Source organism: Phacochoerus africanus, chromosome 4 (genome assembly GCF_016906955.1).
Source record: "Phacochoerus africanus isolate WHEZ1 chromosome 4, ROS_Pafr_v1, whole genome shotgun sequence".
Lineage (NCBI taxonomy): Eukaryota > Metazoa > Chordata > Mammalia > Artiodactyla > Suidae > Phacochoerus > Phacochoerus africanus.
The window spans coordinates 73,329,670-73,351,117 of NC_062547.1; the positions used below are offsets into that span (position 1 = coordinate 73,329,670).

At 57.1% G+C, this 21,448-nt stretch overlaps 2 protein-coding genes across 2 annotated transcripts; one reads left to right on the top strand and one right to left on the bottom strand.

Moving 5' to 3' along the window:
- The first annotated feature begins 3,281 nt into the window (after nucleotides 1-3,281).
- LOC125124298 (3-galactosyl-N-acetylglucosaminide 4-alpha-L-fucosyltransferase FUT3-like) lies at nucleotides 3,282-4,629 on the top strand. Its single transcript, XM_047774445.1, has one exon. The coding sequence runs from the start codon at nucleotides 3,282-3,284 to the stop codon at nucleotides 4,365-4,367; it is 1,086 nt and encodes a 361-aa protein (XP_047630401.1). The 3' UTR covers nucleotides 4,368-4,629.
- Nucleotides 4,630-7,362: 2,733 nt separating this feature from the next.
- Nucleotides 7,363-21,140, bottom strand: NRTN (neurturin). Its single transcript, XM_047777386.1, has 3 exons — nucleotides 21,038-21,140; nucleotides 10,806-11,017; nucleotides 7,363-7,952 (listed from the first exon to the last, which is right to left on the bottom strand). Exons 2-3 carry the CDS (start codon nucleotides 10,972-10,974, stop codon nucleotides 7,528-7,530), a joined length of 594 nt encoding a protein of 197 aa, XP_047633342.1. The 5' UTR covers nucleotides 10,975-11,017; nucleotides 21,038-21,140; the 3' UTR covers nucleotides 7,363-7,527.
- Nucleotides 21,141-21,448: the final 308 nt, after the last annotated feature.

A 21,448-nucleotide genomic window follows, 5' to 3' on the forward strand; every position in this document is an offset into this window, starting at 1 on the left:
AACAAAATGTATTTCCATTCCTCATGCCTTTTTACTGACAGCACATGTCCTACATTCCTAAGCAACTGTGAACTGTCTTTAACATCAGCGTTCTGTAGATTTCTAGACAACATCTCAGGGCGGCACCAAATGTCTTTAGTTTCTCTCTCATAAGAAGACAAAAGTAGGTAAATTTAGACCTGTTCAGCAATTGATGTTCCAATATTTTATCTTATTTGAAATGGTCTGGGAGTTCCCGTTGTGGCTCAGTAGTTAATGAACCTGTCTAGGATCCATGAGGATGCAGGTTCAATCCCTGGCCTCGCTCAGTGGGTTAAGGATCCAGCATTGTCATGAGCTTCGGTGTAGGTGGCAGACGCAGCTCAGATCCCGTTGTTGCTGTGGCTGTGGTATAGACTGGCAGCTGAGCTCCTATTGTTGGACCCCTAGCCTGTGAACCTCCATATACTGCAGGCACAGCCTTAAAAAGCAAAAAAAAAAAAAAAAAACCCAAAAACTTCCCAGATCGCATGAGCCTAAAGAGGATTCTGGTGAGTTTCTTTTACATTTCTGAGAATGTCTATAACTCCTCCATTTCCTTTAAACCAATTAAATACAGCTCATTTACACATTAATTTTACCTAAAGACAGACTGAACCAGAGATCAGATCTCAGTTTTCCAGTTTGAATTTTTTTTTTTTTTTAGGGTCGAATCCGCATCACACGTAAGTTCCCAGGCTAGGGGTCTAATTGCAGCTGCAGCCACTGGCCTACACCACAGCCACAGCAACACGACATCCAGATTGGAGCCGCTTCTACGACCTACACCATAGCTCACAGTAACGCCAGCATGAATTTTAAAAGCCCTCGTTCTTGTCCCCTCCCCCCAAATCTGGGGCACTACAGGCAGAATAGTTACATTGCAAACGCAGAGGAGGGAAAATGCAAGCTCCTTTCTTTTTTCTTCTTCTTCTTTTTTTTTCTTTTCCTTTTTGCTCTTTAAAACCCCACCAAGTAATCTAAGTCTGGGAATCTCAGCCAGTGGAGGCTGTACGAGGCTCCACCACGCTCACAATTTCACAGACTTGCCAGAACAGTTGGACAGTCCAAAACTACCTGACACAAAGATAACACTGACAGAAATTAAACACAAAGTTTTCTTGGTAAAGGGAATGGGAGCATAAGGCTCAAGGGAGAGGTAAGGGGGGGAGAGCCAGACAAGACAGAAAAAGAGGAGGAGGCAGCAAGGAAATAAAGGTGAGTGTATTGGGATGATCTTGGACTTCCAGCCGCTATAGACGAGAGGTTTGAACCTCCGTCACGTTCATAAATCAGGGAGACCCCCCTGCACCAGCATCCACACTGGGTGAGGCAAGCCTCCCCCACCTGCTTGTTACCGTCCGGGTGAGTCATTGCTGCCCAGAGGGAGCAGGTCTCACAAATGAGAGGAGTGATTCTGTAACTGCCCAGTGTCCATGCTAGAAGTAGGAGAGGACAAAGGAAAAGTAGAGAGACCTCAGGAGAGGGAAAGGGACAAGGGAGAGGGGAAAGTGTTGCCCGAATGAGGGGACTGAGGCCCCCAGGGCCAGGTAGGCGCGCTCGCTAAACAAGGTGACACTGAAAAAAAAAGGTTCAGGAGTTCCCACTGTGGCGCACCAGGATCGGTGGTATCTTGGGAGGGCTGGGTCGCAGGGGTTTGGGGTGTTTTTTGTTTTTTGTTTGTTTGTTTTTGTTTTTTTATGTCTTTTGTCTTTTTAGGGCCGCAGCAGAGGCATATAAAGTTTCCTAGGTTAGGCGTTAAATTGGAGCTGTAGCTGCTAAGCTACACCACAGCCACAGCAATGCTGGATCCAAGCCATGGATCACAGGACCTACACCACAGCTCACGGTAACGCTGGATCCTTAACCCACCGAGCGAGCCCAGGGATCGAACCCGTGTCCTCGTGGATACCAGTCAGATTCATTACCGCAGCACCGCAACAGGAACGCCAAGCTGGTTCTTTTTATGGGGTGAGGATAGGGGTGGGGCCAGAGGGGTGGCTTAGGTGGTCTCCCCACCCTTTTGGTGGTGGTATGTGCAGGGGACGTGCCTAATACCTGGCTTTTGCTCTTTGATCTTCAGAAATGGCAGTTGGGTTTTTTTGATTTTTTTGTATCTTCTTTCTGGTAATTTGCAGAGACTGCGCATGTCAGCAGTTATTTTTAGTCTCTTACAGTTTCTTTGTATTTTGTTGGAGATGTTTGTCCAGATGCAAGCATGGCAGCCACTTCAGCAAAGGGTCCTACATCTCATAACCTGCTCTGTGTTCTCCCCAGGCTGGGGAAGAAGCTGGGAAAGCTGGGCAAGTGCAGGGTCAAGGTCAAGGCGGGACCTATCCCAGGTCAAGAGGTCATGTTTCCTAGCTGCTAGGAGAAAGTAGACTGTGGAGCCAGATGCTCTTGGTTAGAATTTCAGCTCTGGGAGTTCCTGTTGTGGTTCAGCTGGTTAAGAACCTCACTAGTATCTATGTGGATGCGAGTTCGATACCTGGCCTTGCTCGGTGGGTAAAGGATCCAGCGTTACAAGCTTCAGTGTAGGCTGCAGATGTGGCTGGTGTTGCTGTGGCCCTGGGGTAGGCTGGTGGCTGCAGCTCCGATTTGACCCCTAGCCCGGGAACTTCCATGTGCTGAGGCTGTGGCCCTGGGCGGCGGGCGGGGGCGGGGGGGGGGGGGGGGGGAATTCCAGCTTTGCCATTTCCTCGCTCTGAGTCCCTTGGGCTCAGTTTTATCATCTGTAAAATAGGAATAATAACAGTGCCTCCTGCTGGTTAAGAATCCAACTGCAGGAGTTCCCATTGTGGCACAGTGGTTAACAAATCCAACTAAGAACCATGAGGTTGCGGGTTTGATCCCTGGCCTTGCTCAGTGGGTTAAGGATCCAGCGTTGCCGTGAGCTGTGGTATGGGTTGCAGTCGCGGCTCGGATCCCGCGTTGCTGTGGCTCTGGCGTAGGCTGGTGGCTACAGCTCCGATTCGGCCCCTAGCCTGGGAACCTCCATATGCCGTGGGAGCAGCCCAAGAAATGGCAAAAAGACAAAAAAAAAAAAAAAGTCCAACTGCAGCACCTCAGGTCATTATGGAGGCACAGGTTCTGTCCCTGGCCCGGATCTTCCAGATGCCATATACCCAGGGTGCGGCCGTTAAAAATGCAGAACTCGTGAAGATTGACCATGGTAACCCGTATCTGCCTGCTAGGCATGTGTTATTACTTTTGTTATCAATGATGTGGTCTCTGCTCTCCCCTCCTCCCAGCTCTTCTGATCCATGGATCCCCTTGACTCGGCCAAGATAAAATGTTCCTGGCGTCACTATCTCCCTTGGCTGTTTTTGCAGCTGCTTTTGGCTCTGTGCTTTTTCTCCTACCTGCGTGTGTCCCAGGACGCGCCCACATGGGCCCCTGAAGCAAAGGCCCCCTGCCAGACCACAGCGGCGCCCTCCAGCCACCCACCCCTGCTTCTGCTGCTGTGGACGTGGCCCTTCCATGTCCGGGTGGCTGTGTCTCGCTGCTCGGAGCTGCGGCCTGGCACGGCCGACTGCCAGCTGACTGACAACCGCGGGGAGTACCCCCGGGCAGATGCAGTCCTCGTGCATCACCGGGAGGTCAGCTCCCACCCCCGAAGGCAGCTCCCGCCTTCCCCTCGGCCCCCCGGCCAGCGCTGGGTCTGGTTCAGCATGGAATCGCCCAGCCACTGCCCACAGCTCAAGGCCCTGGACGGGTACTTCAACCTGACCATGTCCTACCGCAGGGACTCTGATATCTTCATGCCATACGGATGGCTCGAGCCATGGCCCGGCCAGCCTGTGGACGTGCAGCTCAACATCTCGGCCAAGAACAAGCTGGTGGCCTGGGTGGTGTCCAACTGGAGGGAGGACTCGGTCAGGGTGCGCTACTACCGGCAGCTGCAGGCCCACCTCCAAGTGGATGTGTATGGGCGCTCCCACAAGCCACTGCCCTCGTCAGCCATGACCACGCAGCTGTCCCAGTACAAGTTTTACCTGGCTTTTGAGAACTCCTTGCATACTGACTACATCACCGAGAAGCTATGGAGAAACGCCCTGCTGGCCTGGGCCGTGCCCGTGGTGCTGGGCCCCAGCCGGAGGAACTACGAACAGTTCCTGCCCCCCGAAGCCTTCATCCACATCAATGACTTCCAGAGCCCCAAAGAACTGGCCCAGTATCTGCTGGCACTGGACAAGGACGACGCCCGCTATCTGGGCTACTTCCGCTGGCGGGAGACCCTGCGGCCTCAATTCTTCAGCTGGGCCTTGATGTTCTGTAAGGCCTGCTGGCGGCTGCAGCAGGAGCCCAGCTACCAGACAGTGCCCAGCATCGCGTCTTGGTTCACATAAGCCAGGCAACCTGGGGCCTGGGCTGCCGGGAGCCTGGGGGCATAAGTGGCTGGAGCTTTCGCTTACCGGTGGCTTCTCCTGCCAGGCACCTCTGATGCCAGGAATCTTGCCTCCCTGGGAAATGGCTTTTGAGGAGCTCCCCCTAATGGAGGGCTACCTGCCAGGGGCCATGACTGCTGGGGACCTCCCCAACTAGGTCACTCACCCCCTGGGGAACTGGCCTTAGTGTCCTTAGTGATAGTGCTGATGGATTTGCATGTGATTACTGTGGCTGTTGTTAATTAACCGCCTCTGGGCTAAGCAGGTGGCAACATGACACTATTTTCCAGATGGGAATGCATGTCTTCCCTACCTCCAGATCGGTGGTTTTCGCCCCGGGGCGACTCTGCTCCCTGGGCCTAGGGATGTCTGTAGTTGTTACAGATAAGGATGGGATGATAGGAGTACCCGTTGTGGCTCAGTGGTTAACAAATCCGATTAGGAACCATGAGGTTGTGGGTTCAATCCCTGGCTTGCTCAGTGGGTTAAATGATCCAGCGTTGCCGTGAGCTGTGGTGTGGGTCGCAGACGCGGCTCAGATCTGGTGTAGCCGTGAGCTGTGGTGTAGGCTAGCGGCTGCATCTCTGATTGGACCCCAGCCTGGGAACCTCCATATGCTGTGGGAGCGGCCCAAGAAAAGCCAAAAAAAAAAAAAAGAAAGAATGGGATGATAGCATCGAGTAGATGGGGAGCCAGAAATGCTGCTCAACAGCCTGCAGTGCCCAGACAGCTCCCTACAACCGAGAATGGTCCAGCCCCAAGAGAGAAAAACCCTCAAGGTCAAGGCAGGATGGGGGACCGAGGTCTAGAGGGGGTGGGAGTGTGGGGGCTGAGCAGTCTAGCGGTCCACACAGAGCAGGGCTGGGACAAAGGGACCTTCTACACCCAGCACAAGGATAGAGGGGCAGGGACTGCCCCCCCCCCCCCTGAAGGAGGGAGAGGGTGTGATGCTGTGCTTATGACTATGAGTGGGTATGACAAGTGATGACCATGTGGGGCTTGGCGCACGGCTCTGTGTGACTGAATGTGCGGCCCCATGTGTTTTTTCAGATAAAGTGACTTTGAGGGTCCCCCATTCTGAGTGTGAATGTCCACTGAGCATGTAAGCATGTGGGCCCTGGGTCTGTATGTGATCCTGTTTGCTAAGCCCCATGTGGGTGTGCCCTGTGAGCGTGTGTGTGTGTGTGTGTGTGTGTGTGTGTGGTGTGCACTGCTGAGAACCCCATCCCTGGGGTCTGTGGGGGCAGCTCTGTTTATGTTCCAGTTTTCTGGTGGGCTGGGCCAGTGCCCTGTGGTTTGATCCGAGTGGGAGACGAGGATGCTGAGGTCCCAGGAGGCCCCAGGAGAGTGCATGCACGCACACGCACACACTCATTCTCTCTCTCTGGTGTATGCGAATACTCTCTCCCTCCCTCTCATATTGAGGCAGCCAAGCTTCAGGGGCCCAGACCTGGGCTCCGAGACCAGTTTTCCTGCTGTGTGTCCTTGTGTCCTGGGCCAAGCAACTCCCACCTCTAAAGCTCTGGGCCCTCTAGAACAGGGAAACTGAGGCTCAGCTTCTGCAGCATCTGAGAACTCTGGCCTCTCTGCCACAGCCAAGCTGAGTCAGCCCAAATGGTATAGGAATCCACCACCCAAAACCTCAGAGTCAGAAGACTGTGGGGGTGGCTGGGGACCCCGGCCAGCCAGCCTGCCCTGGAACTGCCTTCCAAGCAGACCACCCACCGTCTGGGGCCTGGCCTCGGAGCCTTGCTCTCAGGGCTCCCTGGAAGTCCTGCCTGTTAGCTGCCTCCAGTGTCTCCTGCTGCAGCCAGGGGTCTTGGGCACAAGGGAGCTGGGGATGTGCCTGCCAGCCTGCGTGGACCTCCCTGGGGGCAGCTTGTGATTCGAACCCTTCAGCTTCAGGATGGTGATTGAGTTTGGGAAGGATATGATGTTTAGAAGGTGGTTCTGAGCAGAGATGTGTGGGAAAGGGGAGGCGGGGCCAGTCTATGAGACAGCAGTAAGGGAGGGAAGCGGCTGCTCTCTCTGGAGCCCCAGTTGGGAGTGGGAGGAGGGAAGAGGAGAGGAGAGGAGACCAGGTCCTCAGGAAAGCTGTCTGGGCAAAGGGGGAACTGTGCGCGCCGGACACCCGCCTCCCCAGTCTGCTGGGAAGGGTCTGAGGCATCTGGTCTCCAAAGTGGGGCTCTCTACACCCTCCTTCGTCCCAGGCCCTCCTCATACTGTAGGACCTGCCGCCCTCTCCCCATCCGCCGAGAACCCAACACCCCACGTCGTCCTGGGCCTGCCAAGCATCAAGGTGACCCGCAGGCAAATCTAAACACCGCACCGCTTTTTCCATTCTGCGCGGGGTACTCATTGTAAATTCTCCCTGGAGCTCTGGCCAGAGCTTTTATGGCCCTAGGACCTAGGTCCCTGGGGACCCAGCTTGGCCCCAGCAGGCGCCGGTTTGGGGCTGGATGGAGTTGGCGCCAGCCCAACCCAGCCCATAGGGAGATGGGCAGCACACACATATATTTTTAGCAAGTGAAAGGAGATAGTGGCTCAGAGTTCACCCTGGTGGGAGCTGAGGAGGCCTGTCAGGTGAGAGAGGCCTGGAGCTCAGTCTTCCCATCTGCACTGTGGCTCCATCTTTCCAACCCAGAAAGATACCTTGCAGGGAGGTGAGGATGGGACACACGGGGAAGGGCACGGGGACCTGCAGAGAGGTGAGAGAAAGGGTCCCTGCTGACATTCCTCTATTTACCCCATTTTCCTTTTTGAACCCTGGAACTACGATCCTCTTTGCATCTGCTTTCCTTTTCCCCCAGAGCAAATGGGATCCTCCCAGCATCCTGCAGGTGGTACCTACATCCGTCCCCATTTTCCCAATGGAGGTGGCGCCTCCTCCCCACACACCCTCGCTCCTCCAAGAGGTGGGCATCCCCGGGGTGGGGGGCAGAATCACAACTAGGGCTCGATTTTACACTCTTTATTTTAGTACAGTTATCACGAGAGTCCTGAGGCCTCGACGGCATCTTCTGCCCATGGGCAGTCCGTCGTGGGGCTTGCCAGGCCAGACGGTGGGTGCCGTCGGGACGGGAGGCGTGGCCACCATCTCGCCGGGCCCAGTGAGGTAGGGTCACACGCAGGCGCACTCGCGCGCCGACAGCTCGTGCACCGTGTGGTAGCGGCTGTGCGTGTCCAGGAAGGACACCTCGTCCTCGTAAGCCGTCGGGCGGCAGCAGGGCTGCGCGCGCACCCGCTCCCGCCGCACTCGCCGCCGCTGGCGCAGGCGCCGCAGCCCCAGGTCGTAGACGCGCGCGGCCGCCTCGCAAGCGCCTGCGCAGTAGCGGAACAGCACTGTCTCGTCCGACGCGTAGCCCAGGCCCAGCTCGCTCACGCGCACCTCGAGCTCGCGTAGTCCGCACGGCCGTGTCCCCGACCGCGCGCGTGCGCGCCGCCGCCGGGGCCCCGCCCGACGGCGCGAACCTGGGGACCGCCCGGCCCACGGCGTCAGCTCGCGCAGCTCCACCGCGTCCGGGGCGCCCTGCAGTAGTGCACGGTCTGCAAGCGGAAGGAGAGAAGGGGGTGGGGGGGGGGTCAGTGGGTGGGTGGGAGGGAGTCGGAGGGAGCCCTCTCCCCTCGCTGTTCCCATGCAAAAACGGACCTTTGTGGAGACGCTAGTGCACCTTTTCCGGACCGCTTTTATCTCGCTCCCGGATTCCGGCTCATGCATCTTCTCGGGAGGTGTAAGGGGTGCATATCCAGATCCTTATGCCGTGTCCCCTTTTCTGGACCCTACACCTATGATGGACTACTCAGAACCTGGTACATCCTTCCCGGGTGCCCTGTACCACTTTTCCAGCCTGCCCCCACCTTAAGCTGAGCTGACCTGGGTGACTGTCTCCCACTAGGCAACTCCTCCCCCCCCCCCGCCCTGCCCCAGCACTCTCTGGGGACCCCATCCCTATGCAGGGCAGCATTGGGGATTGTTCCCCTTTTCACTGAGCTGCTCTTACCCGGTTGCAGAAAAGAAAGGGAGGGCTCAGCAGGTGGTGTGGTGATCTAAATCCCTGTCCCCGCTGGGCTCCAGCTGCCCACACCCCTATGCAGAGCTGCCCAGGGCACTGTTTCCCACACTCCAGCTACCATCAGGAAGCTTGAGCTATCGTGGTCTCTTGCTCACCCTCTGAGGTTCCAAAGCCCCCACATCTCTGAACCCCTGGCCTGTTCACAATCTTCCACCTGTCCCTGCTGCTCCACTGTGTAGCAGAACTCGGTTTCCCTCTTCACAAAACCAAGTTGGGGCTGTGCGGGCTTCTCAGAAGGCACCGAGGAGTAGCAGGCACTGAGGTCCTATGTGGGGACCTCACCTCTTGAGGAGGCAGCCGCTGGTGTCAGGGAGACCCCCCCTCCCGTGTTGTAGGTGAGGAAACTGAGCATCCAAAAGGGCAGAGACTTGCTGGAGGCCACACCATGAGCATGTGGCACAGAGAAAGAGAGATGAGCCCAAACAGCAGCCTTCCCACTTCCATCGTGTGCCCAAGTTTGGTCCAACTCCAGCCCTCTGCTCCCATAGCTGCCAGGAGTTGCCCCAAGCCTTAGATTCCCAGGGCCCCATGGCCTAAATTTATTTCCCAAGAGGCTGGCCCTGCCCCTCCCCCTCCCCCATACTCCTCTGCCCCAGGAGAGAAGTGCAGACTTTGGAATGGCAGACAGTGATGATCGGCTGCAGATCTGCAGGCAGGGGGCTCCCGGCCCCTGAGCAGGTGGCAATCACACTTGTGGTTGAGAGAGGAAATCTTGAGTTTAGCCCCCGCCTGTCCCCAAGGCTGATGCACCTGGCTGTCAAAAGAAATGGCTTACTGGGAGGCCCGAGGGGAAAGGGCTGTCAGGGGGTCTTGCTCTGCCACTCTCGGCCTTGTAGTTTCAGGCAGGCACTGGCCCTGTTCTCTTCCTCAGTTTCCCTATGTGCTCCGTGAGGCTTATAGGGACCCCATTTAGCTGGGGCTGGGAAGGTAGAAAGTTGGGGTGGGTGGGTAACCAAGCAGCATCTTCTGAGTTCTTGAAGCCCAGGGGCAGGAGCAGGGTGCCCCATACTGCCTGCTCTGGAGTTGGGTTGAGCCTAGCTCACTTCTGAAGCCTACAATTCCAACACTTAGTGTCCCCACCCCAAAGTTGTGTATCCAGAGAGTTAACTCAGGGGTTGCCAGATAAGATACAGATGCCCTGTTAAATGTGAATTTTGGATAAACAATGATATTCTAGTATATCTGTCTACCTCCCTCCAGCAGGCCTAGCCACGTATGCTGGGTCTGGAACACAAAGAGGTGAGATCTGCACCCCCAGGCCTAAGCCTGAAATTCCACCATCAGCGCGTTAGTCCCAGGGCCTAGGACATTCGACTTGGGGGGATCGGGAGCCATTCCCTTCCCTCAGTAGGGCTGGGTCCAAGGACAGGATGCCAGGCAGGCAGGGGCTGACCATGAGCCAAAATCCTCTGCTGTGCCTGAAATTCCACTATTGGTGCTTTGCCCCCAGGGCCTGGAGCGCTAACTTTAGGGGGCCCACCCGGGTCCCTGGGACCCAGTGTCCTGGGAAGGACTTTGATGCCTATAGGAGGGAGTGGTGGAGGCGGAAGTGGAGACTGCGCCGGAGGCCACCCACCCTTGTCCATTGTAAAGACAAGAAAGAAGGATTGTGTGGGCTGGCAGGGCGGGTGTGGACGTGCACACAGGCGTGCACGCAACCCCTACCCACAAGGGTCCATGTATGCGCCCCCCCATCCCTGCTCCTAACTCCCCCTCCATCTGTGCGGGTGCTTGCGAGGACATGTACGCGTGCACACAAGGTCGGGGCCCATGCACTGCCCTGGACCCACAGAACCTGCAGAGGGCAGGCGCCAGGGGAGAGTGGGGAGCAGGGTGGACACGCCCCCCAGTGGGCGTGTCCACTTTTCTACCTCCCTGCCTGTTCCCATCCTGTGTCTCTGTGCTGTTCTCTCTCTCTCCCCCCTTCTAGGTCTCTTCTTATTTCTAGGTCTCTCTCTCATCTTCCCCTCCCCTTGGTCCCTGTCCACCCTGGCAGGTCACTAGGGCCTTGGGTCCAGCCTCCCTCTCCCTCCACCCCCCGCTGCGCTGCAGGGCCGCCCGGGCCGAATGCCCAGGTCTAATCTCCATCTGGCCCCCTGGCCCCTAAGGGCTAGAGCCTAATTCCTTGTGACAGCTGAGCTGAGAGACCCCAGTTCCCAGGAGCCATCCCATCCGACGCCCCTGCCAGGCCTTTGGGGGGATTTGCATCCTCCCCCCACCCCATCTAAAATAAGCCTCGGCGGCCCCGCTCCACTGCGTGGAATTCCACGATTGTGGCCGCTCCGATGTTGGGGGTGTCTGACCCAAGACAGGGGGAAGGGCTTACACTGGGCCAGGCGGGCGATTCGGGCGTCCAGGGTGCGAGGGGGCCGGCGCAGCGGGGCCAGCGCGGGTCCGAGGCGGTGGCTGAGGAGCAGGCCGTCCCGACACATCCAGATGGAGAGCACCGAGCTGCAGAGCACCGAGGCCAAGGCCGCCGCCTTCCAGCGCTGCATCCTCGGCCTGCGTGCACGGGATGGTCAGCCACACGGCCTCCGTCTGTCAGGCAACAAGTGAATGGACACAGGGTACTTGGTCAGGCACTGGGGATACAGTGGGGCCTCTTATTTTGAACCCCTCCTGCTCAACGATCAATAATAACATAGAAGGGATATATCAAGGAACCAATGAACAGTGCTATGAAAAACGCTGCCAAGGAGGGCGTGGGAGCTGTGCCAGGGTTAACGTGGGAACCATCCCCATCTGGGGGGCCCAGAGTGCTTTCCTAAGGACTGAGGAAAGTTGAGATTTGAACAAAGGTAGGAGGTGGCCAGGCAGAATAGAGTGGCACCTCAGGCAGAGGAAACAGCCAGTGCAGAGATCCTGGGGTGGGACCAGGTGTAGCCAGTTTAACCAGGAGGCTGGGGTGGCTGGAGCCCAGTGAGCTTGGGGAAGAATGGAAGGAGGTGAGGCCGTCCCCAGCAGGGGGCACTGTGGGACTAGGGCGGCGAGGAGACGTGGTGCTTAGTATACCGTCTGGGAGGTAGGAATCCTGGGATTTAGACAAATAGATGTCCCTGGGAGTGACTTCCTGCGCCACTCTGAACCACAAACTAATGCCCCAGAAGTGGGCAGCAATGGACCAAAGCTGCCCTTGACACCCCCCACCCCAGGCCTTTGTAATACGACCAGGCCCTTCTATCCAGAACATACTCTTCTCCTCTGCGGCCCACTCGCATTCCATTTTCAGTCTTAGCGTGGAGGGCGCCTCCCCCAGGAAGCCTTCCCTGACTACTCCTCCCCAGCCCCAGGTCGGCGCAGGGGCACCCTCTGGGCGTCCACAATGCCCTAAGCTTCCCCCCGTTAGGGCAGTGATTACTCAGAGTTGTGGCTGCCTAAGTCGCGTCGTGCTCGGAGCAAGCAGTAGATGTTTAATAACCCATGCGCGCCCCACACCTCCACCCTGTCTGAGAAGCTCCCCGCCGCTGGGTGGCCCCCAGCCCGCGTTTACATTCCCCCGCCCGGCTGCCTAGTGTCGGCCCGCGCGGGGCCTGGCGGCCGGCCCGGTGTAAACATTTACACGGAGCACTGAAAGCCCGGCTGGACCGCGGTCAGCGCCTGAGCTCGGCCGCGGGGCGCCGGGCGCCCCCACGCGCGCGCCTCGGGCCGCACAGGCAGGCAGGCAGGCGCCGAGCCGAGCAGTTATTCGCGTTTCATTTGCGTGTAATTTGCATGTGTCCGCCTGCGGGGGGCGTGGTTAAGGGCAGTAGGGCTGGAACCGCCTCTCCCCCCTCCCACCCATGGACGCCCCCGGCATAGGAGCTACACTCACCAGACAGTAAGTAAAAGGATATTTATTAAGAGCCTGCTGTGAACCAGACCCGGTACTGAGCCCAGGAAGGAAGCAATATAACCTCCATTTTACAGCTGGGAAAACCGAGGCAGGGGCTTGGCCAAGGGCACAGCCAGGAAAGGGTCTGTTATTCACACCTGGGTTCTTTGACCTGACACACACCACGTGGGGCAAGCAAATGCTGTAGACTCATTCCGAGGACTTCCCACTCCTGGTGGTATTTGATACTGCCATTCTTATTGCTGTTGGTGGTGACAGTGGGGAATGAGCTCCCCAACTCCGGGACGTGTCAACAAACATGAGCCAGCTTGGAGATCTGAGGGGCAGGACTATGCCTAGCTTGGGGAGGGAACAATCAAGGCAGCGCCTTGTGTTTGAGCAGAGTGAATGAAGGAGGAGGTGAGGGCAGGGAGGTGACCAGGGTTGTGGGGAGATTTCACTCTCAAAGTTGTATAGCAAGCGGAAATTTTTCAGGTGCCCAGACCCATGGCCTTTATTTAATGTATTTATTTCTAAAGAAATTATACTTTGGGAGTCCCTGTTGTGGGTCAGTGGTAACAAACCCGACTAGTATCTGTGAGGACGCAGCTTTGATCCTTCGATCCAGTGGATTAAGGATCTGGCCTTGCTGTGGCTGTGGTGTAGGTCAGCAGCCGCAGCTCTGATGCGACCCCTAGCCTGGGAACCTCCATATGCCCTGGGTGAGGCCCTAAAAAGACAAAAAAATAAAAATAAATTAAATTTTTAATTTTTAAAAAGAAACCAAATTTTCCCCCTGGGTGCACTTGCAGCATATGGAAGTTTCCGGAATCTGAGCTACAGCTTCAACCTATGCCGCACCTGTGGCAATGCCAGGTCCTTAACCTACTGCACCACAGGGGGAGCTCCCACTGCGTTTATTTTTAATGAACGTCCCTTTTATGCCAGATCCCATTCTACAACCTTAAGGACATTATTAAGTCATTTCAACCTCACAAGGGTCCTTATTCTCATTTTATAGATGGGGAAACAGACCCAGAGTGGTGAAGTGACCTGTCCAGGGTCACAGAGCTGAGATTAGCACTCTGGTGGCCTCACCCCTCCTGGGAGAGGGAGACGGGCAAGGAAACCCGCTCAGGCCCAAGACCTCAGGTGGTCAAAGCTCTCTCTGCCCCCCCCCCCACACACACACCTTGCTTGCCTCACACCCAAATCCTGGAGTAGCGTGCCTCAGATTCCCTGTTAGGCTGGAACAAGAGCCCTGCACAGAGTTGGCCTAAAATTCGGGACTGAGAAGGTAGATGAGTCGCCAGTCCCAAGATAGTCCAGCATGGGAGCCTCTGGTGGCCTTGGAGCCGCAGACCCCCCCGGAGCTCTAATGGGGGTCAGGAAAGCAGGGGGCCACCAGTGGAGGGGACCCAACAGGTGCGGCTGATAAGCGTCTGCTAACAATGAGCCTTTCTGTAAGGGGGTCACCTAACTGGTTTGTGTCTGGCATGGACCTGACTGGGAGCGGGCGAGGCAGAGGGCACGGGGAGGGGACCAGGTGTGCTCGATCAGTGTGCTTGTGTCGTGGGGAGGTGGGTTCACTCACACAGCCAGCATTCTCACACTCACACATTGACCCACTCACGCGCACACACTCTCAGGTGCACCCAAACACTATTGCACACTCTGGGATACTACCAGACACACTCTCACATGCACAAATGCCACCCCACATACACAGTGTTCTCATACTCACGCCCTCAAACAGGATTGCACTCACACACCTGACCACCACCACACTCGCATGCCAGTGTTTCACACTTTTACACATGGGTATTTTACACCACACTCAAACATGATCACATTCAAATATTACCACACTCACACACTCATGTGTGAGCACACTATAGACTTGCACTCGGGAAGTGCCCCACTCATGCCCACTCGGGTGCCCTTACACTTTCTCATACCCTCAGGAGCTCCCACATGCCTTCAATACTCACGCTCCTACACACTCAAGCTCATTCATACCCTCACTCACTGTCTCTTGCACGCTGACACGGAGAATGAGCACACCACACACACGCCACCTCCAAACCCTCCCGTGAGTGTTTGAAATTGTGCGTGTACAGGCGTGCCTGTCCTCATCGGCTTCCCGCATTCCGGGCACACACATGAACACGCTGCCGTTGCTCGCGGGCCTTAGGCTGAAAGATCCTGGGGTGGGGGGGTGAGCTGCACAGACAAGGTGAGCTGCGAGGCGGGGAGGGGAGAGGCAGAGCGACCTAGCGAGAAGAGCCCGCCCTGGCCACTGGTACCCAGCCCAGGCTCACACCTGCTCAGACAGGGCCTGGCAGGGGGTCCCCTCCCAAGCCAACAATGTCCAGACCCTGGAGAATCCTCATGGCCCGGGGAAGAGAGCACCTCCCTTCTGGGGGCCAGGGCAGTGTGAACTGCAGCAAGAGGGATCTGGCTTGGACGTCCTCTTCTAGCTGGAGGCCACAGAGGGCTGGGGCACTAAGGGAGGGGAAACTGAGGCGCAAAGAGGGGCAATGAGTAGCCCAGAGTCACATAGCCAGCTAAGTTCTTCCAATTAGCCATGGAACAGACAATTAGGCCGAGGGTGTGTGGGTGTATCTGGCAGCTTCCTTGATGGTGCCAGGAAACACTGCTCATTATCTCGATGTCCTGGCAACACTCCAGGTCTCCACCTTTCCACAGGTCTTCTCAGGGAACACCCTCTAGGCATACCTGTTCCTGGGGTCAACAGCCTGCATCCAGCAAAGATCCTGGCCTCAGGGTGGGACTTGCTTCTGGCTTGTTCCCAGGAGAGGAGAGGAACCCTCCCTCCATCCATTCATCTCTCTAGTCTGGGGGAGGCCTGGAATCAGGGCCTGTCTCCATGAGGCAAACTCCTATTCATCCTTCAAAGCCCCAGCTCTTACAGCCCCTCCTCTAAGAAGCCATTCCTGTTTCCTGCCATGGCCCCCTAGCCCCTTCCCTCTTTCCCAGCTCAGGCAGCATAGTGACTGGGTCCATGTCTGTCTTTGCTGGGCAGGGGGCTTCATAGCCTGGGCTGGGTCCTCTCAAGGTTGGGGCAGCCTTTGATAATTCTGTCCACGGTTTCCCGGCTTTTGGCCATGTGGTGCCTCTCTCCACAGGCACCTTTCTTCTTCCTCTGTACCTCACTCCTGGACATGTCTCTGGTCCTCCTGTACCTCTTTCCCCATCCTCAGAAAGGGCCTGTGGCGGGGGCAGGGGGGGGCACCAAGCACTGTGGGAATGACCAGGCAGCTCGTGGAGCTGTCTGTCATTTCTGCCCACAGGCAGAGTGAGCCAGTGAACCAGGCTGGACAGCCACATGGGCAGATGTCAGGGTGGCTGCATGTGCGGGCCAGCCTGTGAGGAAGGGCGTGTCTGGGCGCTGCAGCACGTGAGGCCTGGACAGCTGAATCCAGATCCCTGCTCTGCGTCTTCCTGGCTGGATAACACAGGGCAAGGCTTCTTGTCTCTGAACCTCAGTTTCCCATCAATTTCCCAGGCTGCATGGGACCTTTTCTTCATTGGGAGGGCCATTTAATTCAATGAAGTCCCGCAGGTCTGGCTTGCGTGACATGCGTGATTGCAGGCCTGGTCTCTGGTTTCCTCCATCAGTGCTGACAGCTCCGGGGCTGGCAGCTGGGCCTATTCCTGGGGCAGCCCTGCTCATCGCCTTTCCTCAGCTGGCCCCTGGGGGTTCCCTAGGGTTCCATTGATGGGGAAACTGAGGCCCCACAATGGGCGGGGCTTGGGCCTCTCTCAGGGCAAATTCAACTGTTCTGCAAAACAAGAAACAAATTCCACAGTCTGCAAAAATGTGCCCCCTCCCTTGGAGAGCCCCAGGGCCCAGCCCCACCCCATGGGGGGGGGAATGGGGAGGCCAGGGCAGGCACAAGCCAGTGACGCACATCTGGGGCTAAACCAGGAACATCTGGATAGCACAGCTGGTTCCGATGTCGCGTCTGTGGAGGCTGGGGGCCAGCCTGTGAGGCGGCCTCATGGGAGGGTGCAGGCTCAGACACCCCCAGCAGACCCCTCAGGCCTGGCCAGAGGTGGGAACCCAGCCTCTCCTCTTCTTTCCCCAACCTGGAAGCTGCCTGCTGCCCAATCACTAGAACCATCGCTGGCTCCTTGCTACTCTGATGGTCAAGTCTCGAGTTCTGAGCTTGTCTTAAGGGGCTCTGGGTTCTATCTTTGCCAAAATAAGGCTGAGGGGTGGACAGAGTGACTTCTGGGGAAGACCATGTCTGTTGCTTTGTGAGAATCATAGCAGTAAATAATAATAATAATAGCTAATATTAACATTATTGAATAACACCATTGGTGTACCATAGTGACCCATAGCAAGGTGTGGACCATTTTATCCCCATTTTGTAGATAGGAAAACTGAGATCCAAAAGACTGAAGTGACTTCTTCAGGGTCAAACAGAGTGTAAATGAGATTTGAATTCAGATGGCTGGGCAAACTCCTACTCATCCCTCAAAGCCCCAGCCTCAGTGCCCCCTCTTCCATATTCTTGACCACTGCACCATGTGGCCTCCCTAACAATAAAAACAATAATAATAACATTAACACCTGGCAATGTTAGCTATTCCATTTATTTAGTGCCAAGCATTCTGCTAAGTGCTTTCCATATGTTTACTTCTCCCCAGTCCTTGGAAGAGATGTCGGTATTATTATTAGCCCCATTTATCTCACAGGAAACTGAGATTGGAGAGATAGAGTGACTTGCTCAAGGTCATACATGAATTAAGTAGCTGAGCTGCAGTTGAACTTAGGTCTGACTCAGAACTTGTTCTTTGCATGTCTCCACAACCCCAGTAACAAGGGTAATGCTGAGGGCCAGGGGAGAAGCAGGGAGGGCATGATAGGTCCTACTGTTTGGGACAACAGTGGGCCTGACGTCCAGGGCAGTAAAAGCTTTGCTCAAAGACCACACAGCTGGAGTTCCCGTTGTGGCACAGTGGAAACAAATCCTACTAGTAACCATAATGTTGCAGGTTTGATCCCTGGCCTCGCTCAGTGGCTTAAGGATCTGGTGTTGCCGTGAGCTGTGGTATATGTAGGTCGCAGACATGGCTCAGATCCTGCGTTGCTTTGGCTCTGGCTTAGGCCGGCAGCTGTAGCTCCGATTGGACTCCTAGCCTGGGAACCTCCATGTGCTGTGGGTGTGGCCCTGAAAGGCAAAAACAAAAAAACAAACAAACAAAAACACACAAAAAAACACACATCAGAGCAGAAATAGCAGAAAGCCCAGTGTGCCACGCTGGGTTCTGCCCCCAGCACATTAACTCAACACTTACTGAGTGCCTACTGTGTACTGCACCAGCCAGGGAACTCAGGATGACCAAGGCCAACCTCCCCCACCTTTGCCAAGCTCACCATCCAATCAGGGAGACGGCTTATAAACAAGAAACAAGTAAGGTAATTTAGATGTTGACAGTGCAACAACCACCCCAAAATAAAACAAGGTGAATCATTAGTGACCCGGGCTGCTTTTAGGTGGAGTGGTCAAGAAGGGCTTCTTAGAGGAGGCAGCGGTTATGCTGAGTCCACGTGAAGAGTGTTCTAGGCTAAGGGAAGGGCAAAAGGCTCAAAGGCAGGACTCTAGCTTTGCGGGTGACCTGTGTGACCAGGTGAGCCACGGGACAGCAGGGGAAGATGAGTAGGAGAGGTAAGGAGGGCCCTGTGTCCTGCAGGGCCAGCACTCTGTCCCCCACCGAAGTCTGGAGCCCTTCTGTACTGGCTGCCGCACAGGCGTGTTATTGGGAAGGCTGGCTGGGGATCATGGGTGTGTGTATGTGTGTGTGTATGTAGCTGCCAGCTTTTCAGACCCGCAGTTTCTGGCCCAGCCCTCTGCGGCTGGCCTGTGAAATACCCACCTTGACCATACCAGCCTGGTCTGGCTTAGCCAGACCGGCCTGGGACTGGCCCTGCAGGCATCTGGGGCGGGCAGGAGGGGCCTCCCTGGGGTGGGATAACAGGATCAGCCTAATGAGGCCTGGCATGGCTGAGCAGCTGGCATGGGGCCCAGCGGGTGGCTTGAGGGACATGGGTCCTCTGGGAGTGGCTGGGAGGACACCACACAAAGCTGGTCATCTGACAGAAAGGGAAACCGAGGCACAGGCCCTGGTGAAGCCTGAACCTTAACGCTGGTTGCCTAGGAACCAGGGGACCTGACTCACCTCTCCCCTCTCTCCAAATGCAAATTCTGCCGGATCCTGACACACTGAGCTGTTTAGGCATGCATGGTGCTCTCCATCTGGGCCTCAGTTTCCCCAACTGGGAAGCGAGATCCACCTGCTGGATTTCTTTCAGGACCAGCCAAAGCCTGATGGCACTTGGATTTGAAGGGAAGATCTTTCTACTCCTAAGCATCCTTGCCAAAGCGCCCCAGGCTTTCTTTCAGGCCGTTATGTCCCAGGAAAGTCCAAAAGACAGGCTGGCTGGTTTAGGAGCCTCCTGTCCTCCCCTCATCTCACCAAATGCAGCTAGCACCAGGGCTATCTTGTTCTCGCTTCATCACAGCACACAGCCTGGCACACAGCAGCTTAGGGCTTGGGAATTAATTACATGGAGCATGAAAGAAAGCTTGCCCAGCCTCAGTTTTCTCAGCTGTGGGGTGAAATGGGAAGAATCAGCCTCTCACTGCACCTGCTCAGTCGATGCTCACTGGGCAGAGGGATGTCCCTGTCTCCCCTTCTGAGCTTTGAGGCTTGGATCCCTCTGCCCAGTCTTGGGGGACCAGGAAAACTGTATCTGCAGCGGAATCCCTTCTCACCAGTGATGGGCCCAGGGATGCCAGATGCATTAAAGACCCATTCCTCTCTCTTCTGTGTTGCCAGCCTCAGGAATCCATCCTTGAATGCCCCCGGCCAATTCTCTAGCAACACAACAGTCTCCCTCCCACACTCACACAGGCCCCCTGGATTTCCCCAAACCACCCCTGCTATTTCCCACCTCCAGATCTTTGCATATGCCATTCCCACCACCTGGAATACCCTTTCTTTTCCCATTTAGAAAACTCCTATTCATCCTTCACAACCCCAGCTCCAATGCCCTTCCTCCAGGAAGTCTCCTCTGACCCTCCTTCCCTGAGATGGAGCCTTTGCTCCCCTCTCTGGGCTCCACTCTGGATCCAAGTCTGTCTTCCTTGAAGGACAAGGCCCAGGAGCCTGACACCAAACAGTCAGCCAAAATGTTGCTGTCCAACAAACATCTTGATTGTGTCCTTGTGCCTGGCTGCAAACTGGTTCTCTCTCCTGCCCAGACTCTTGAAAGCCATAAGCCTCTTCTCATCCAAAACTGAGGACAGACACTGATGGTGGAATTTCAGACACTGCCTAGCTATAGTGGGGAGTGGTGGTAATATTTTGTTTTCTTCCCTGGGCCCTGGAACTAGCTCTTTGAGACTTGAGGGGAGTGGACTGTAAGACCTGGGAGTGGCCATGGAACCCCAAACCTCAGGAGTCCTAGAATGAAGAGTGTGGAGAGGGGGGTGGTCCAAAGGGCCCAAGGCCAGGGGCTGGGGGTGGGGAGAAGCTGGCAAAGTTGGGAGTCACCCCCCCACACACACCCGACATCCGCCTAAACCAGTCACGCCCCACTGGGACTTCCTCAGCCTGGGGCTCTTGAAGACAGACAAAGAGTGTCATGGAACACAGAGAAAAGGATGTAGAGCAGGGAGAGGACGGGGCAGCAGGCAGGAGTGAGGAACGCCGGGGTCTGACCTTCCACACCCCCTACCTAGGTCCTTGGCCCAGCCTTGCAGGTAACCACAGGCCCCCTGAGATGGGCCATTGGCACCACGGTATATGCTGGTACTTCCTGGGGAGGGGCAGTGGTGACCTCCACCTCTGCAAAAGCTATTTCTCTCTCCAGTACCACCCCACATCTACCCATTTTCTGAAGCCCCCTCAGCCTAAAGCCTGCGGCAATCTGACAAACCGAACTTCTGGGAAGAATTCTGAGACCATCCTGAGCAAGAGATGCCTTTTACAAAAAGTCAGGAAGGAAGACACAGCCTTCTCTCCCTCAAATAAGCTCTTTGCCCTTAAGGGACCCCCCCCCGCCCCCCCACCCCCCCCGCAATGGTTTCGCGCCCTCTTGTGGCTGAACAAGGGCTCCAGGAGCCGAGAGAGCCCGGCCCTTACCGGAGGACACCGTGTCCCCAGCGGCGGCGGCGGCGGCGGCGGCGCGCAGGGAACGCGGTTGGAACGCGCCACTGACAGATGTTTACTTCTGCGTGCAGCTGGGCTGCGACGGCAGCCCCCCACCCAGGGTCTGCGGGATCCGGATGCCCTCCCCCCGCGGCCTCTTGCAGACCGCAAGGCAGAAGGGGTGTCTGGGTCTCGCCCTCCTAGAGGCTGGGGAAGGGATTCCGGCTGCTCCTGCTTCCACCCTTCTCCAGACCCACACATGGGGGTCCGAGGAGGCAGAGGCGCGCCCGCCCCGTCGGACAGGGAGGCCCCCCGCCCCCGTCGCCAACACCGGCCAGACTGGCTTGAAGAAGGAGCTTATGTTCGCACTCCCGCCCCCCTGCCACTCGCGGACCTGTCGCCCCTTGACCCCCACCACCCTCATACACACGCCAGTTCTCGGCTCGAGGCGGGAAGCTACTGGTCTACCCGGAGTCCCTGGAAGCCCCCCAACCTCCATCCGTGGGGCCAGTCCTTCCCCCGCGCCAGTCCTTGCGGGCCCACCGCTGGCCCTTGCTTACCTGCTCTGGGCGCCCAACTAGCCGTCAGTGGCGGCCGCGCCTGCCGCCCGCGCCAGCCCCAGCCCCTGCCCCTGCCGCCGCGACCGCCATCCGGGCTGTCTGGGCCCGCGGCGCCCGGGGGGGCCCGGGCCGGAGGGGGCGGCCGCAGGGGGGCCGCGGCGCGGGCCGGCCCATGGGGCCCCCCCGGGCTCGCTCAGCCGCGGGCTGCGGCCATCCCGGCCCGGCGGAGGCTGGGGCTGAAGGGGTGCCCTGGACGGCCGGCGGCTCGGAGGGCGCGGGGCGTAGAGGCGCACGGACGGCACGGGCGGCCTCGGCGCGCGGCGGAGGTCTCCGGGACGGCGGCGCGAGGGGCCTGGGCGCTCAGAGCTGCACCGCAGCCCGCTCTCCCGCCGCCTCCGCCGCTCCCGCCGC

Excerpts from the sequence above, each read along its gene's own strand:
- NRTN (XM_047777386.1), bottom strand. The coding sequence starts at position 10,974 with ATGCAGCGCTGGAAGGCGGCGGCCTTGGCCTCGGTGCTCTGCAGCTCG. Across the intron at positions 7,953-10,805 it reads AATCGCCCGCCTGGCCCAGT|ACCGTGCACTACTGCAGGGC; the intron begins GTAAGCCCTTCC and ends TTCCGCTTGCAG.
- LOC125124298 (XM_047774445.1), top strand. The coding sequence starts at position 3,282 with ATGGATCCCCTTGACTCGGCCAAGATAAAATGTTCCTGGCGTCACTAT.